The sequence below is a fragment of the Pygocentrus nattereri genome, chromosome 22 (genome assembly GCF_015220715.1).
Source record: "Pygocentrus nattereri isolate fPygNat1 chromosome 22, fPygNat1.pri, whole genome shotgun sequence".
Lineage (NCBI taxonomy): Eukaryota > Metazoa > Chordata > Actinopteri > Characiformes > Serrasalmidae > Pygocentrus > Pygocentrus nattereri.
Window position 1 is genome coordinate 20,684,293 of NC_051232.1, and position 16,986 is coordinate 20,701,278.

The 16,986-nt window shown below is 38.7% G+C and overlaps 1 protein-coding gene and 1 non-coding gene across 2 annotated transcripts; one reads left to right on the plus strand and one right to left on the minus strand.

Annotated features, from left to right (window-relative positions):
* Window positions 1–585: 585 nt before the first annotated feature.
* On the minus strand, window positions 586–16,924 carry alpk1 (alpha-kinase 1). Its single transcript, XM_017719276.2, has 15 exons — window positions 16,837–16,924; window positions 16,036–16,165; window positions 15,731–15,871; window positions 14,219–14,373; window positions 13,736–13,934; window positions 12,799–12,858; window positions 12,363–12,449; window positions 11,172–11,248; window positions 10,918–11,013; window positions 10,510–10,614; window positions 7,779–9,831; window positions 6,310–6,463; window positions 3,954–4,116; window positions 3,327–3,513; window positions 586–2,942 (listed from the first exon to the last, which is right to left on the minus strand). The coding sequence occupies exons 3-15, from the start codon at window positions 15,825–15,827 to the stop codon at window positions 2,743–2,745; spliced, it is 3,633 nt and encodes a 1,210-aa protein (XP_017574765.1). The 5' UTR covers window positions 15,828–15,871; window positions 16,036–16,165; window positions 16,837–16,924; the 3' UTR covers window positions 586–2,742.
* trnar-ucu lies at window positions 16,896–16,986 on the plus strand. The gene is given in 2 exon segments: window positions 16,896–16,932; window positions 16,951–16,986. It is a non-coding gene; the product is annotated as a tRNA-Arg (tRNA).

Below are 16,986 nucleotides of genomic sequence, written 5' to 3' on the forward strand. Positions count from 1 at the left end.
CAGTATAGCCCTGCCCATTCATGCTGAAGTTACATGGAGTGTTTCAGTCCAGAATGCTTTGAAAGAGGCACAACACAGTTCTCATTTACAGATATCAGTCTTAAAGGCCCAGTAACAAATTCAGCCTGTTTAACTGTAAGGAATAAAGAGAGGTTGTAAAAGGCTCATGTTTAACTCTAAGGAATAATGAGTGCAGTGGTTAACACCTCTGCCTTCTACACTGTAGACTGGGGTTCAATCCCCACCTAGGCAAACACCCTACACTATACCAATACGAGTCCTTGGGCAAGACTCCTAACACCACCTTGGCCCACCTACGTAAAATGATCAAATTGTAAGTCGCTCAGGATAAGAGCATCAGCCTAATGCCGTAAATGAGTGGGCCTTAGAGAAGAGAATGAATAAAGCAGCCTATGGTCTCTTCAAATCATAACAAATAAATTGTGTTGTTAGAAAGCTACAAATAAACATAGCTTAGCTATGTAGCAGTTTATGCAATATTAATGTTATTATTGCTAAAACCTTTAGATGAGGGTGTGGGGTAACCTACAGACCAGGGCAAGAGAGAGAAACGCTCGCACCAAGGATGCTTCAATAGAATGGAGTTTATTGGCTAAATATCAAACTATCTTGGACTACATTCAGTGATAAACAAAAGAAAATAAAACAAAAACACAACAAAAAGGATTAAAGTTAAATGGACAACATAGCTCGCTTAAAGTGGTTCACAGTTAAAGAATATGAGGCAGTATGGTTCTCCGGAGGACGTGAGAAACTTAAGTCTGGACAGGAGTAACTATATATGGCTGAGTTGGATGTACGTATTAAAAGTTCTCTTATTAAATAAATTGGCATCAGAGCCCTGACTGCAAATTGGTGGAACCGGCTTACGTGGGAGTCGGGCTGACTTCCAGAAGGGCCGTCTTCAGACCGGCTTGATCGAGGCCGGAGCTCACGTGTTGATTCGTCTCTTCACTGGCCGCGGATGCTGCATCGCCATGCGGGCACGCGCCTTCCCATCAGTGATTGGCGAAGGTGTCTCATGGCCGTCTGACGGTGATGCTTGGTGGCCTTTCGCTAATTAAACTGCTCATAGATTTAGTGCATTGCTCTGGGTGTGATGCCGGGTGTCAGTGGCGTCCGCCGTTTCCACTCCGCTGGCAAGCTTTCGATTGCAGTCAAGGTTCTGAGGCTGGTCACACTAATTTAACTAACTACCTCTCTTTAGCAGACAAGAAAAATCTACTTCCTTCACTGAGGGTGGTTTAAACTTAAGGTCTGTAGATGAACAGACAAGTTACAACAACAACAAAAGTTTCAGCTCTGATCTTGGAGCATTCTAGCTAATTCTGACCTGTCTCTCTGACCAAGGTCGGCACAAACTTAGGAATTGAGCTACCTTCTGGTTGAGAACGCAGACTCCAACTCCCTAAAAGTTCCGTGTCATAGAATTTTATTCGACTCTTGCCCACTCCCATTTGGGGTCGAGCAAGGATGTTGACAGGCTTTCCTACCTAACGGGTAGTTAGCTATTCCTAGTTCTGGATTCTGATTGGTTGTGCATATTTTTAGGAATGCCTTCCCCAGAATCACTGCCTTCTTTGTTTGTTAGATTTAAACAAAGAAAAAGGAACATTTATATCATCAAATTGGCTTAATCTTCCAAAATCAAGGAATGAACAGAATATTCAGGTATGTTTATAAGAAAGTTTAACCCTCTGTACCTGATACACATGTTAAAGAACACGGGTAATGCTTGCCTATATAGTATCCGAATATGACCCAATGCCTGAAGAAATAAAATGGACAATAAAAGAAAAGGAACAAAGGAAATAAAGAAAACCACTTTCAGGATACATACTGATCACTGGTCTAACTCGTGGCAATTAAATGGTTGTTTCTGTCTGTTATTAAAGTTAGACTCTCTGTATTTCTAGCACTCAATAGGAGAAAGGGACACAGGTACTATTTAGGTAATACACACATTAACAAACAAGTAGTATTGCTTGCATTCTTTTTTATATTTTTCTACTCACCGACGAATTTTTATACTCACTGACGAAAATGATGGTAATTCACAAGTTTGGTTAAAGTTTGGGGAGAAATGGCACCAAAAGGGGGTTGTGAGCCTCCCTTTTGTCCATATTCCTAAGATACCGTCCTTTTAGGTTGTAAAACGTGTCTAATCCTGTTTTTATGACCTCTGTCTGAAAAACGCTTTTAGTTCAGGAATGTGGAGAGTTCTCCTAAACAGAAGTGATTTTGGCTCAACCAGATGGTGGTGTTGCTACAACCTTGAATTTTGTTTACACTTTAGTCCATGTTTGTAGAAAACAGTGTGTCATACAGTGTCAGAAACCACAAAGTCAAGTCTAATTACTGAGTTAATTACTGAGGACCTCCACATGGTTGATTACAATTAGTACCATGCTAGCTGGTGAGGTATAAGGTTCCATTTGTTAGCTACAGTAGTCTCATAGCTCCAATGCTTAAACTAAAGAACTAAAGATCGCAAATGGCTTTTTAATATTTATTTATTTATTTTATTTTTTTAATAGAAAGTACAGGCTTGAAGCGATGGCCCAATCACAAGCCAGTAATCTGCTGAGGGTAAACAAAGGCACATGGTTTAAACATGATCCTCCTTATCATTAATGCAGTAAAATGGATGACAAGAGATTGTGTGCAATATCTGTAGCACTTTGTTGCGGTTGATGCTGTAATGTGTGAGCTGTAGCTGAACTATTGCTTTAATGTGCTCCTCTGTTTGAGGTTGTTTAAGGCGGTCCTGCAGATGGGGCTGCAGTCTTCTCCATGCTGCTCCTGCAGGAACTCCATGATGCCGATCTTGTGGAAGTTACTGGGTGATTTCGGCTTTATGATGGAGTGGATCTGGGGGTCCGTCAAATACACCAGGCCTTTTCCATTGGCTGTTACCCATCCTAAATAACATGAATAAAAACAACGAGAAGAAGTAAAACCTGAAGATTAGAAATTTGTTTTTTCGTATTTGTATTAAGGGTGTACAATGCATCAATCTGAAGGTGCCCTGATTTGATGGAATTAATTATAGCTCTATGCAAATGTTTTTGCACAACTTTACCAGCCTTTTTTGTCCCCGTCCCAACTTTTTGGAACGTGTTGTTGGCATCAAATTCAAAATGGGCATATATTTTTCAAACATTTGATATGTTGTCTTTGTACTATTTTCAAATAAATATAGGGTTTAAATGATTTGCACATCATTGCATTTTGTTTTTATTTACATTTTGCACAGCGTCCCAACTTTTTTGGAAATGGGGTTGTGAAATCTCAAAATGTCTCACCTTGCAGGTCCACCACAACCTCCTTTCGTTTGGAGAACTCAAAGGTGAAGTGGCCAAAAGCGATGCCGTATTTAGTGGTTGAGTATCGCTCGTTTCTTTTCGTCCTGTTGTTGGTGAGTTTCACAAATTCTCCCAGCATATATGGCTCCACAGAAATACAGGCTACAATACAGTCATCCTCCAGGATCTAGAGAACAGATAATGAATGGTTAATAGTGCTTAAACCAGGTGTCATTAGGATGAAGTTGGACTAGAAAAGAGCCAAATTGAAGTTCATGTGACTATTTGGTGAGGATTAGGTTGCCGACTAGCCTTTACAATTGAGCAGTCATAAATAGATTTGAATCTCTACAATTAAAGTAGCTGTTTTTTGACACTGTGCCTTTAAGGCTGATGTATGTAAATCAGCTCTTAAACTTTTGCATGCAACTTTATTTTCAGTGGGTGGGGCTACACTGCTGTATGCTCAATAGGCAGAAAGAAACATGTCCATGCTTCTGACACCGAAATGATGTCTTAGTTTCAACATAGACTGTGAAGTTAGGAGTACGTTTTGTGTGCTTTAACTGTTTACATAGAGAGTATAATTTAAAGAAAGAGATATAACAATATAGAGATGTCTGTTACCAGCAGAAGCTCAGAGGGGATGTAGAAGATCTGTGTGGTGATGTTACTCTCATACAGGCATTTGTTGAACTCCATGACATAATACTGTGCTGTCATCTGCCTCTCCACATCCGCCAAGTGAGCATGAGCCTTCCTTTCTCTCAGATACTCCTTCCCTACATAACTGAGGAGCAGAGCAGCATAGAAGCTCACTATAATGCTTGGTTTTGAACCAGTTATGTATTATGATATTTGGTATCATCATATTATAGCATTTTGAAGCACCATTGCTCAGCTCATGGAACAGATTTCAGAATTTGCATTAGCTCAAGTCAACAAGGAAAGACATTTGTTGTTGTTTTATAACCTCAAATTAGGCAATAATTCTCAAAGCAGCAAACAGTTCCACTGTGATTTAATTCAGTCTGTTCAATCTACAAACTGAAATACATCCTGTAACAGATGTCTGTTCATGAACGTTTTTAAGCAAGTGTTTGGAACACAATAATTAAGATGCATTAAATGTTCAATTCAGTGCAAAAACTGTACAAACAAGTATCAGTCAAGTAGAGTAGCAATTGTTGTTTAAGCTATTGAACACAAGAAGGCGTGCCTTATAACAAACAGCATCACAGTTGTGACTGGGCGCAGTTATGAACTGAAGATGAGTACAGTACATCATCACAGCTGTGAAATGATGTACCATAACATGCCACCTCCAATGTTCTGGTTTATACAACAGTTCTAAAAAAAATTAAATAAATAAAGCGAAAAAGCCTCGAATATTATATCAAATGTGCTTTGATAACAGCAATTCCTGAATTCCTTTCCTAAAAAAGCAGTAAAGTTGGTTTTATATTGGACATTTGGCTGATATTCGACATTCCACGATTTTTCATGAAATTCAAACCTACATTTTCTTACTTTTGAAAAACAGAGCATCTTACTAGTGACACAGCAGAAAATAAGCTAATTTGTCACTGTCTTACAGCTGGTCATAATCCCAACACTCTCCACTTCTTTCCTAAACATCCGCTTTGTTTTCTCAATCTTTTTTTTCATTTTCTCCAATGAACCATTCAGCCATTACCTCGGTCATGCTTTCAGGTTTTCAGCACTAAGCTAGCTTTCCTCTGAACGTACTTAGAATTTGAATCTGCAGATTTTCAAAAGACATGCCTGAGAGATCGGTTAAACCAAGGACCATAGCCATATATTATATTTTATATTGTAAAAATATAAAATATCAGCCACACAAGTTCAAGAAAAATGTTTATAAGCCATCAGTAATTATCTGCAAACTGTCATCAGAAGTAAGATATTAATGAAAAAAAACAAACATTTCCACATCTACCGTAGCAGTGTGCTTTATCTACCTAGGATGGTTGATGCTTTGGGTTTTGAAGTTTGTTGGTTTTTCCATTTTTATGTCCATTTCAGCTGTTTGAGTTTAAGTTATGTCGTCTTCATTAGAGTAACTGCACTTGTGAACAGTGGCACATGCTTTATAGGGCAATTTTGTAGTGGTTGTTGGGTTTGTGTTAAGCTGTGCTCTCATTAATGTGTGCGTAACCGAAAACAAATCCCTGACCCGAAAAAGGTAGCCAGGTAAGGGCCCACTAAACATTTGTGCCCGGGCACCAAGGGCTTCACGATATGCAATATATCACTAACTTTACTGCAGTGTCATGGATACACCTATAAAACTGTTGCAATATCAGGTTCAGCTCAACTTCTTCAATATTTGCCAGATGAACCTGAATGTGGTTTTGTTACAGTTGATCTGCAAAGCAGTTCACAGCCCATCTATTCTGGTCAATTCTAGTTTGTTTAGATGTTCCATCACAGCTGCTGACCAAAACTCTCGCTTAGGATCAATGACAGGTTCTTATCCTTTTAGATTGTACAATTAGAACTGACTATTGTATAATCTTATGCTAACCATACACTAGGAGACTTTAGAAGACTTTGAAAAAACGTTTAAAAGACTAGTCTTACACCCTCTCACACCTAAAGACAGCGTTTTCAGTCCCAGACTATGATTTTGCAAAAACTTTTTTCAATTAGATTTTTGAGAGTATTTCCCCATCATGCACCTGGTGGAAATTTACAAGCAAAGAAACCCCTTTTCGTTCTTCACTCTATATTTAATTAACCTGTGAAATGTGCCGTTATTTTGTTAGTTCAGCGTTGTTTATTGGATATTATGAAAAAAATACCCAATAAAAACTAACAAAATAAAAAACAACTGTAACAGAGAGCCAAAAGAAAAAGAAAAAACATTGATGCGTCGTCAGTAATGCCATTCTCAATGTCCTCTCTCTCTCCAGACTTATAGGCAAGTCCTGTTTATTTCATGCTCTGGTTGTGACCCCACCTGCCCAGCATTTGCTCCTGGTGAAGATACTGGATCCTGAATGCCTGTCTCTGTCCCCCCTTCACAGCCACCTCTAGCAGCTCACCCACATACACACTCGTCTCGCAGCCCGTCCACCTGTCAGTCGCCTTGGAATACTTCAGTACGAGGGCGCCTGAAACAAGACCATATCCTTTATGCACTCTAATACACAGTACCTTGCAAAAGATTTCAACCCCTTTAGAAGTTATGAAATTTGTTTTTGACTGCAAATAACGTTTTTTTATTGCCAATAAATATGTTCTTAAAATACATTTTTAAAGTCAAAACTCATTATTTGCCAGCAAAAATGAAAAATTCAGCGCCTTCAGAACAAATAATCTTGTGCAGAAGTGTGCTAAATTATTTTCACTTGTTATTTGATCAGGGGCACCAAAACGTTTGTATGCGACTTTATATACAGTACAGGCACCAAAGCAAATTGCTTGAAACAATTTATCTTAGCAGTAAATATGCTTTTCCCAGTAAAAAACATTTTAACATCACAAATATTGCCTATAGGCACTGAATTGATTTGATAAATACCATTTTAAGCAAAGTGGAGTTACTGACCAATGAAATACCCTTTCAAATATGAATTCTTAAGTGCTCAAAACTTCTGCACAATATTGTACATATATTGTTGTAGCTAATCAAACAACAACAAATTAAATAATGAATAACTCACTCTAAATGTAGGTACTGTGATATAAACTGAGTCTGTTCTACAGTTTCTCATTAGGTTGAATGAATAACTCACTCTAAATGTAGATACTGTGATATAAACTGAGTCTGTTCTACAGTTTCTCATTAGGTTGAATGAATAACTCGCTCTAAATGTAGATACTGTGATATAAACTGAGTCTGTTCTACAGTTTCTCATTAGGTTGAATGAATAACTCACTCTAAATGTAGATACTGTGATATAAACTGACTCTGTTCTAGTTTCTCATTAGGTTGAATGAATAACTCACTCTAAATGTAGATACTGTGATATAAACTGAGTCTGTTCTACAGTTTCTCATTAGGTTGAATGAATAACTCACTCTAAATGTAGATACTGTGATATAAACTGAGTCTGTTCTACAGTTTCTCATTAGGCTGAATGAATAACTCACTCTAAATGTAGATACTGTGATATAAACTGAGTCTGTTCTACAGTTTCTCATTAGGTTGAATGAATAACTCGCTCTAAATGTAGGTATTGTGATATAAACTGAGTCTGTTCTACAGTTTCTCATTAGGTTGAATGAGATTTTTACTTTTGTTTTGTTAAACCTGTCCAACCTAGCAACAGTAGCCTTGAAGTAATACATATGTGGGTGGAGCAAACAATTCCTAATGTGATAGTCTAATTATATAAAATAATACACCATGTTTGAAAACTGCCCTTTAAAACATTACATAGAACATTGCTACCAATGTAGAATGTTAAAAAACAAAAAACCTACTGTAAGCTTTGCTGTACTGGCTGAGTTTGAAGGTTCTCTCTGGCAGTCTTTTTAGCAGGCAGTCCTGACAAACTCCTGAGAAGAGGGATTTGTAGTCCTGCTCTGTCAAAACAACATTTCCCATGGTGCAGCCCTCGAAACATCCTTTGCAAGATTTCATGCTGGTAGGGAATGTGTTATCCGTGTTGTTCTTGCCTAGATTTTTTTCTAGTTTTGCAAATACTGGAGAAGGTTGATAGTCTTCTGCTTCAGTTTCAAGGAGAGGAGCAGCCTTCAAATTGTTTTGCATTTGAGAATCAACAGGATCATTATGTTTAGCTTTGTTAGGTGAAGCTGTAGTTCCTTGTGTTGTAAGTTCAGACTGCACCATTTCATAAGACTCAAACTCAGTAGACAGCAGCGATTGATTCAGTTGATTGTTCCTCGAGTCAGATTCACGTAGATGACCTTTTTGAGAGTTTGCTGAGGCATTTTTAGCATTGAGCCCATTTGCAGGGTAATCAGCTAATGCGAAACCAGAGAGACCATTGCTTAAAAAAGACACTTCTGGATCCTCAACAGTCTCAATGGCACTCTGATCTTGTACGTGTCTCTGAGAGCAGCATTGTTCTTGGGAACCTGAAGTGGTTTGGCCTCCTTTGCTAATCGGCAGTGCTGAACTGTTGAGGTTTATTAACTCGAAGGGACTGTCAGGGCTGTCCTCACTTGTTACCGTCTCACATTTTTGATCAATTATAGACTTGTCCTTCAGGATCTCTGCAAATTCACCAGTTGGAAGAGATTTGGAGAATGAGATACTCTGCCATGAAGAGCCCAAGCTACTGTTAAGAGAGCCTGAAGTCATTCTTCTCTCTTTGCCTTTCCCTGTGCCATTAACATCAATCTTGCTGAGGATTTGATCACCATCCTCACTCTCCAAGGTGGTGGATAGATCTTGCTTTGACTGCTGTTGGGTATTTCCTCCTTTGTCCAAGACTCCAGCAGACTGTAAAAGAGCCAACATGCCAGTTTGATGATTATCGCCAATTCGATCGCTTGCATCAGCTGCGTTAGCACCACTGCATCCTGTCACATTATTTCTGACAGCTTCTGCACTTGCTCCATGACCGATCTTCTCATCATAAACATCGTCTTCTGCTTCTGTGCAACAAAATGGATCAACAAGAACAGAAGAAGCTTCAGAATCAGGCATGTTTATCCATGAGGACCCCAAACTGCTACTGCCTTGTGAGGTTCTTGCACCTTGTGCCTCAGATTTCACACCTTCCTTAGAGTTCTCACCAAGCTTTGAACCTCTACTGCTACAGTGATCTGGATGGTACTCATCAAAGTCCAATGTAGCATCAAGAATTTCTTTTTGAAAAACTTCTACGGAAGGACCTCGCGGTTTGTTGGAGTCCATGATGTCTTTATTAGCATCTGCTTGTAGACTGGTACTGGTACACTCTGTTGTGAATGATTCCGTTAGTGTTGTCTGAAATGCTGTGATGCAGTTAGCATGCGCAGCACCTTGCCCACTTCTTCTGCCTTTCTGTTCAGAAGCTTTAAAAGCCTCGCATACGGATTTGTGGTGCTTCTGAAAACCTTCCATCATCTTGGTAAAATCACCAAGAGTGAATGCAACAGGTTTGTCTTTCATAGCACGGTAACTATCAGGAATAAACGAACATGGGTCCGAACTGACAAAAGCTTTCACTTTCAAAAGGGACTTAATGCGTTGTACCTTCGCCATGACTTCAGAAGACACTGCCCCTTTATTAGAGTCATCCTTAAAGCAATAAAAATACAACAGTGCATTGGCTTCCTGGCAAGACTGAATTGCCATAGTAACCTCTTTGGCTAAACCAAACATCCATTTGTTCGTAATGGCTAAGCAGTAGGCGGCTTTTATCAGCGTGTGTAGCTCTTGTTGACTGGTGACCGCATCCGTCTCTGCCTTTGTTAACAAACCATTCTCAAAGGCTTCCTTAGCCAGAGTGAGATAGTGTGGTTTCTCTGCAGCCGGGCAGTTTTTGGAGAAACTGTATGACAGCAGACAAGTTCCCTGAGTAACCTAGAGAGGGTTTACAAGATGAGACAAATAAGATTTAATTGATAACAGTGCAGCAAAATAGCAATACTGCATTCCTTCATTTACTAATTCACCGAACAGTTTCAGTATAGTATAGATTCATTTGTAGTTCATATTTGATAGCTTTCAATTTCAATTACTATAATTCTCTGTAATACTTTATGGTCCAGTTATCTACCTCAGAATTTCATCATCACTTTTCAAATATAGGGCATTCTAAATATCCATTTTATTACATTTAGTCATTTATTTCAGCTTAGAACCTCATTCTGAATAATAACTTGGTTTAGAATTTAATTACGGATGTTATCTTTTATATTTCGTTCTGAAAATGAATTTTATTAGAACTTTATTTTGGATATTAATTTTATTAGAACTTCATTCTTGATGCTTTACAGCTTTCTCTTCTTTCACACTAGCAAAGTATATAATATAAAATATAAGCACACATTTATCTTCTGCATATATATATATATTTTTTTTTTCCATAAATATGTACTTATAATATTAGTTTTACAGGTAGTATAAATACATACATCAACTTTACTTACTAGAACAGATAACAGATACAGCAGATAAAAAAAAGGTTTACAACATGTTTATAAATGCTTATATACAGTTTTCATGAGTGAGTAGAGCATGAGTAGGACAGCAACGCACCATGTGAGTGAGCACATACAGAGAGCCAAACTGACTGTAGACAACGGCCATTTTAGCAGCCTGAGCTGCACAGAGCAACCGATGCCTGCAGTCTCCCAGAAAACCCTGAAAAAGAGGCGGCACAAGCAGTTTCCTGACTCGATTTAGCACATCGTTACAACTGGGACAAATACATTGCTTACAACAAACTGCTAACAATATTGTCACTGTCTGGAAAAAAAAACAAGTATATCCATTATATCAATTTTTATTTTTCAACATCATTTAAACTCCACAGTTACGCTCTGTACATTAATTTCCCAAATTAAATTCACATGAAAAGTAAATGTTTTTGTCCTGACCAGTAAAATGACTATTTTGTAACAGTACAGACTATTTCTTAAAGTCAGTTAAGTGAGTGTTTCCTACCAGGTTGATATGAGGCCTCGTCTGAAATGTAGCAAAGTCTTCATCATTCATCGAGATCAGAACGCTGGCCAGAAGCCCAAGGGATGTTCCGATTCCCTGTGATTAACAGAATTTTAAGCACTGCTTTCAGAATGATGTCTGCTCATTCTTCATCTCTTACAACTTGATTTATCTCAGAACTATGCAACATTCAAAATAGCTGCTTACCAGTGCTTTGAGTGTAAAATGTCTAAATCTTTTACCATGTACTGTACCTTTTTATCAGGTAGAGGTAGAATGTAGAAGCCAATGAGTGAAGCCCAGATGAGTTCTGCAGCCTCCAGCCACAACCCTGCAACACGGCAAGCAGACTTCATACACTTCTCTCTAACTACAGAGCGAACATGTTAGTGTCATAGTAGTTAGAGCTGCATGATATGTACCTTACTATTCCTTTGCGATATATTAAGAACACAAAGTCATGTGTTAAGGTAACAATGAAAAACTGACCAGCACTATTTCAACCAAAATAATTTACTTTTGTTGGTTTACATGAATAGTTTTATTTACCAAAACACCCAGACAAATTATCAGGAGCTGTGATTGAAGCCTTAGATGATAATAGTATTACAAAGAATAATATGATACTGATTAACAAACAATATAACATGGAGCCGTAGTAGTGAAGGCCACTGCACACTTGAAGCGCCATGGCACCACGTTGTAGCATCAGATATAGTATGAAGCACTACCCAGCTCTTGGGTACAAATGTTTGCTGAGCTCCTACCTGGCTACCTTTTTGGGTGGTCAATTATTTCTTTATGATATCACAGCAGGTAGCGCAAGGCCGGTGCTGAACCACTATGGCAGTGCACTAAGAGCACCAATAGACACATTTTTTCCAGGCAAGACAAAACAATAGTGAGATTACACACACATTACCACAGTTTAATATAAACCCAGCAGCTAATGCAACATATCCCTATAAACCATATGTCTGCTCTTCACAAGCACATTTAGGCTCAATCCCATTTCACCCCTTGCCCCTACCCCTATGTCTCTAATAGAGTCATATTAATTTGACCAAGTTTCATTAAAACATATATTTCCTCTGTATATATTGTCCATGACTGTCCTTGTACATAATGTGCGTGCGTGTGTGTTCTACCTGCGACAGCTGTGTCTTGTTCAAAGTCAAGAATACTGTCAGATCTTTTAAATTATGTTTTCAGTGATTGGTGGTTCTTTGTAAATAAAGTACTGAAAAGACCGTTGATTCCCAGTTGGTACAGATGTGTTTGGGTTTAGAGTGGAAGTAGAAGGGAAGTAATAAGTAATATAATCCCATTTTAGTCTGAGAGAATAATTAATAACTTAGTAATATATTATGTTTTTGAGTGACTACCCCACCAGTGTTAATAACTGAATAATAACCCCATACCCTGCACACATTTTAGAATCTCACCTAACTTTTGGAGCACCTGTCCCCGCACTTGCACACTGACAGCCTGTACGAGAATCCGATCGCTGTCTCTGTGGTACTTCCAGCATCCTGTACCAGAAATACATGTTAATGGTGAGAAAAAGATGTGTGTAATATGTATTAGGTTTGGCATAAAGTTTAATAGCTAAGATCAGGTATCTCCTTTTTCTCTGGTGAGCTTATGGTACTTGATCAGCACTCTAGTGGTATTTTCCTCCAGGCAGTGCAGCAGAGTGCAGTTCCAAAATCCAAACCGGTGTACTCGGGTACAGTACGATTAGCAGTGGAAATATGACACAGTGCTTAATCTCAAAGTTGTAACCGTACTGAACTGCATTGCCTGGTTGAAAAATGCCATACCATGAACAGATACCATGGATAGCAGTCCAGGTCATATTTGGTGACTGATGACACTTACCAGTTGCTCCACAATTACTGATCAAACTGCTTAGTATGTACTCTGCTTTCTGTAGTTTACCTAAAAAAATGAGTGAAAAACATTTAAATGTATTGTATTAATGCAAGTGTTAATGAGGTTTTGTAACAGTACAATAATCAAGTAAAAGTTTGTGTATGTTTTGTTTACCTATTTAAGTCCAAAGAATTGTAGTTGGACACACTTCAATTTCTCACTCGTAACTATATAGCTTAGATATTACATTCATAGCTGTTACTAAATCATTTGTAGCAGTATATGAATGTAGTGAATACATTTTAGTAGATTTTCATAGTAGATTCATAGTAGACGCTGAATAGTTCACTATCTGCTATGAAATATTCAATTACTGAATTTTTCAATTGTAGATACTAAATCATTCATAGTATTTACTGAATAATTCATAATAATTGTATAGTAGCTGAACATGAAATTGTTATGTAAAAGTCTGAGACCACTGGTGAAAATAGATTATTCCTTTCTAATTTAATAAAGTTTTTGTTACAATTATTACAGAAACTAGGGGAGCATCCGTACACCTTTACCTTTCATAAATATAGCAGATCTATGACTAAGCATAACTGTACAACTGGAAATGCCCCATGTCCTCCCACTATTCCAGCTCCATCCCACTACTATAGTTATGCTAGGCCTTTAGCTTAAGACAGGGTGTCCGATCTTATCTGCAAAGGGCGAGTGTGGCTGCTGGTCTTCATTCTAAACAAGCAGGAGCACAGCTCACTCCTCATTTAAGTAGCTATTCTCAGTCTTCAAACAACTGATTCCTGCTTTGCTGGAATGAAAATCTAAAGTACATTTATGAGTGCAGGTACCTTTAATATTACACCTGGGGAGTAAAGTGGTAACCAATCAGAACTGTACTACAGATTAGATCCCCTGCGGTGCTGAATGAGCTCACCAGTGTTGAGGTAGATGCGAGCCTGCCGTATGACGATCTGCGGGGCCACAGGGGTTTCTGGGTAACGTCTGTGTAGTGCTTTAGCGATCTTCAGCAGGGTGTGTGAGCTGTCGATCAGGTAGAGGAAACGATCCATCAGAAAGACTACTGACATCGCCCACAGTGGCTCTGCGGCTGAGATACAGGCTTTTAGAAATGCCTGTCAACAACAGGAGGATGCTTCAGTCTGGAAATTCCCCAAAAGGTTAGCTGGGTTGCATCAGCATTGAGATTGTGCAAGCAGTATCATGTACACTGGGATATTTTATGAATTATATGTCCATGTTACACTTGTTTTCTATAGTATAAGTGCTAATGTAGTTCTACTAATGGAGTTCACCTTTAAAAGTGGCAATAACAAAAGCGTGCTGTGATTACATATGATTAATTCCTAACTCATATATACATATACGGTTATTTCTGACTGCTTTCTGGTTTTGTTACAATTAGCTGAGGTAGATGCTGTTTGATGAGGTCTATCGTGTTGACTTTGTCTTCTGATTCCACTGAGCGCTTATACTGCCATTTCTCCTCCACGAACGGCCACTTCATATCCATAGCCTCCTGCAGCAGTGAGTTCAGTTCAGCTGAGAGCAGGCCTAGTGGTCAAAAAGGTCAGAAGTCTAATCATTTACAGTAAATGTCTTTACAGAGGTCTTTACAGTGGTGGTGATAGGAACCAGGGGTTGTCTACAACACAAATATAGGCATTTTGTTTACTATCCAAAACCATCAGTGAACCTACACGTTTCTTCTGACGTCTTATATGTAATGTAGATTACAGTAAAACTGCGGTAAATCTGAGAAAACAGGTTTTCTTCTGGGACTATTTTACTTTAGAGTGCCCTACATGTGCCCCTCCACCATGGATGGATTTTAAAACTACATTTTAGGCCAAAACATTTTGTAAAAGTGTCTGATAGCAGGCAGCTTATTCACAAACATTTCATATAATAACTTTCTGTGAGGGAGCTTCTAGAGGTGGACATCTGGTTCCTATCACCACAACTGAACAATTCTGACTCAGTAAGTTTCACATGAAACCACTGACTATTTTATTAAGCAGAAATGTCAAAAAATCTTTAAGAATATGAGAATGTGAGAGAATATGAGAGTTCTTTGAAGACTACATTATTTTGTTATAATAGAAACCAGATATAATTAACACCCTTAAATTCTCAGGCTTATGACCTCATCTACTGATCAATAGCTGTGGGAAAAACAATGCAACCCCTTTATTCCTAAAGAGGAATTCCACAATTTTTCCAAAATCCCTACATAAATAAATGGTTGAGATGTAAGCAAAGTCATTCAGAGTGGTTTGTTGTGAAATGGTCCGTTCTAGAGAAACTAGGGAAATGTTTCCAGTGGTGCTGAAGGGAACCAGATGCCTAAGTGTTTAATACAAGTTCCCTCATATAATGAAATTGTTATATGCGCTGCCTGATGACTGAGACACGGTTCTACCATAGTTTTTTTTTATTTTGGCCTAAAACGTATTTTGAAAGTGTATTCATGGTGGAGGGGTACATGCAGGGATTGTGAGGCAAAGCAGGCCGCACAGAAAGCTTTTTTCTTCAGAATTGCCACCATTTCACCATCATTAACATAAACATTTAGAATACAAATGTAGATTCACTGGTTGTTTGGATAGTAAATAAATTTGCTCTATTTGAGTTGTAAACATTGTGGGCCCTGGTTCCTACCACCACCACTGTGAAGACCTCCAAGTCTCTACAATGCACCATTTCACACCAAGCCACCCTGATCTCACCATCTCAAACACTGAACTATGCAGAAATTTTAGGTTAAACGAGTGTGAATCTGGACTTGTTGGTGTTTTCTGGTCATGTAAGAAGTTAATTTCATTCTCTTAGTAAGACTTAGTCTAAGTGTTGCTAAACCAAAGAAATAGACACTGCTTAACTTATAGCCAGTGTATTTGTGTAACATTACCTCTGGTTGACTTGAAGGTTTCTTTGTCCAGTGTGGGCACCGTTCCTGCTAGCCGCAGGCACTCCTCCAGCACTGTGGTCAGCTCCGGAGTGCTCATATCTGCTCTGACCAGCTCCCCGTCCACTTCTTAACACACTAAAACTGAGGGAAAGCTACTGAGTGAGCGAGTGAACAGACCAACCAGTGTCCAAGTCACATGTACTTTGACCTATTGAAGAAATCTGTCAATGGGATATCTGTCCCAAAAAACAAGACTCTCTGAACCTAACAATACTGATTACTTCGAATGTTTGTGTTGCTCCTACCTGACTGTGAATGAGTGTCCTTCACAAGCAAAGATGAATACAGAACTACCAGACGACCAAGATTCCTTTTTCCAGATCTTCAGTGCATCGTCGTTAGGACCACTTGAGTTTGTGTCATTTTATTTTTCACCTGAGTGGGAAATTACTGTGCTATGATGTAATGTGAGAATTTAAGCTTCCTGGAAAGTTGCAGCAATTCCAGATTCTCCTAACCTACTTCCTTATGCTGAAGCTACGATAGCTACACTCTTGCTTGTCATTGGGCTAAACAAGGTGATGCAACCGGCACAGCAAACTGTAAACCAGAACTTACAGAGACTGTGTACACATAATCATATTTACCAACAAATGGTGGAAAATAGCTAACATGCAAAGGACAAATAAACTAATCTCAGCGCAGGCTAACTAACGCTAGAGCTGTGGACAGTTAATGACTGTTGACTATCGTTAGCCTGTAGTTGACAAGGAGATGATGATGTTTAGGCCAGAAAAAGATACGGATTCGACTTGTTTTGTGTCTAATACAAAACCGAGGTAGCTAAATATCCCTATTGTACTCGAAATCCTGCTGCAGGCTGTAAATTAGCAGAGAACAGTTTGATTCGTTGTTGTATTCGTTAGCCAACTATCTAGCTAGTCAGTTAGCTAACGCTAACCCAGCTAGCTTAACTACAATAATTGCAACTCAGCTGTTACTGTAAAAATAATATGCAGTTTTCTTTATTTCTCCCGCGTTTTATACACATAAAGGTTCCGGAAATTATTCAAATACACATTAAAACAACGAAAGAAGATAGTTACAGGTCGTTAGCCTTGTAGTGTGCTAATAAAAGGCCCGTATGGAGCCGCGTGCAACAGGTGGCTCCGTGGCGCAATGGATAGCGCATTGGACTTCTAGGCAACACTAGTGAAGTGATTCAAAGGTTGTGGGTTCGAGTCCCACCGGAGTCG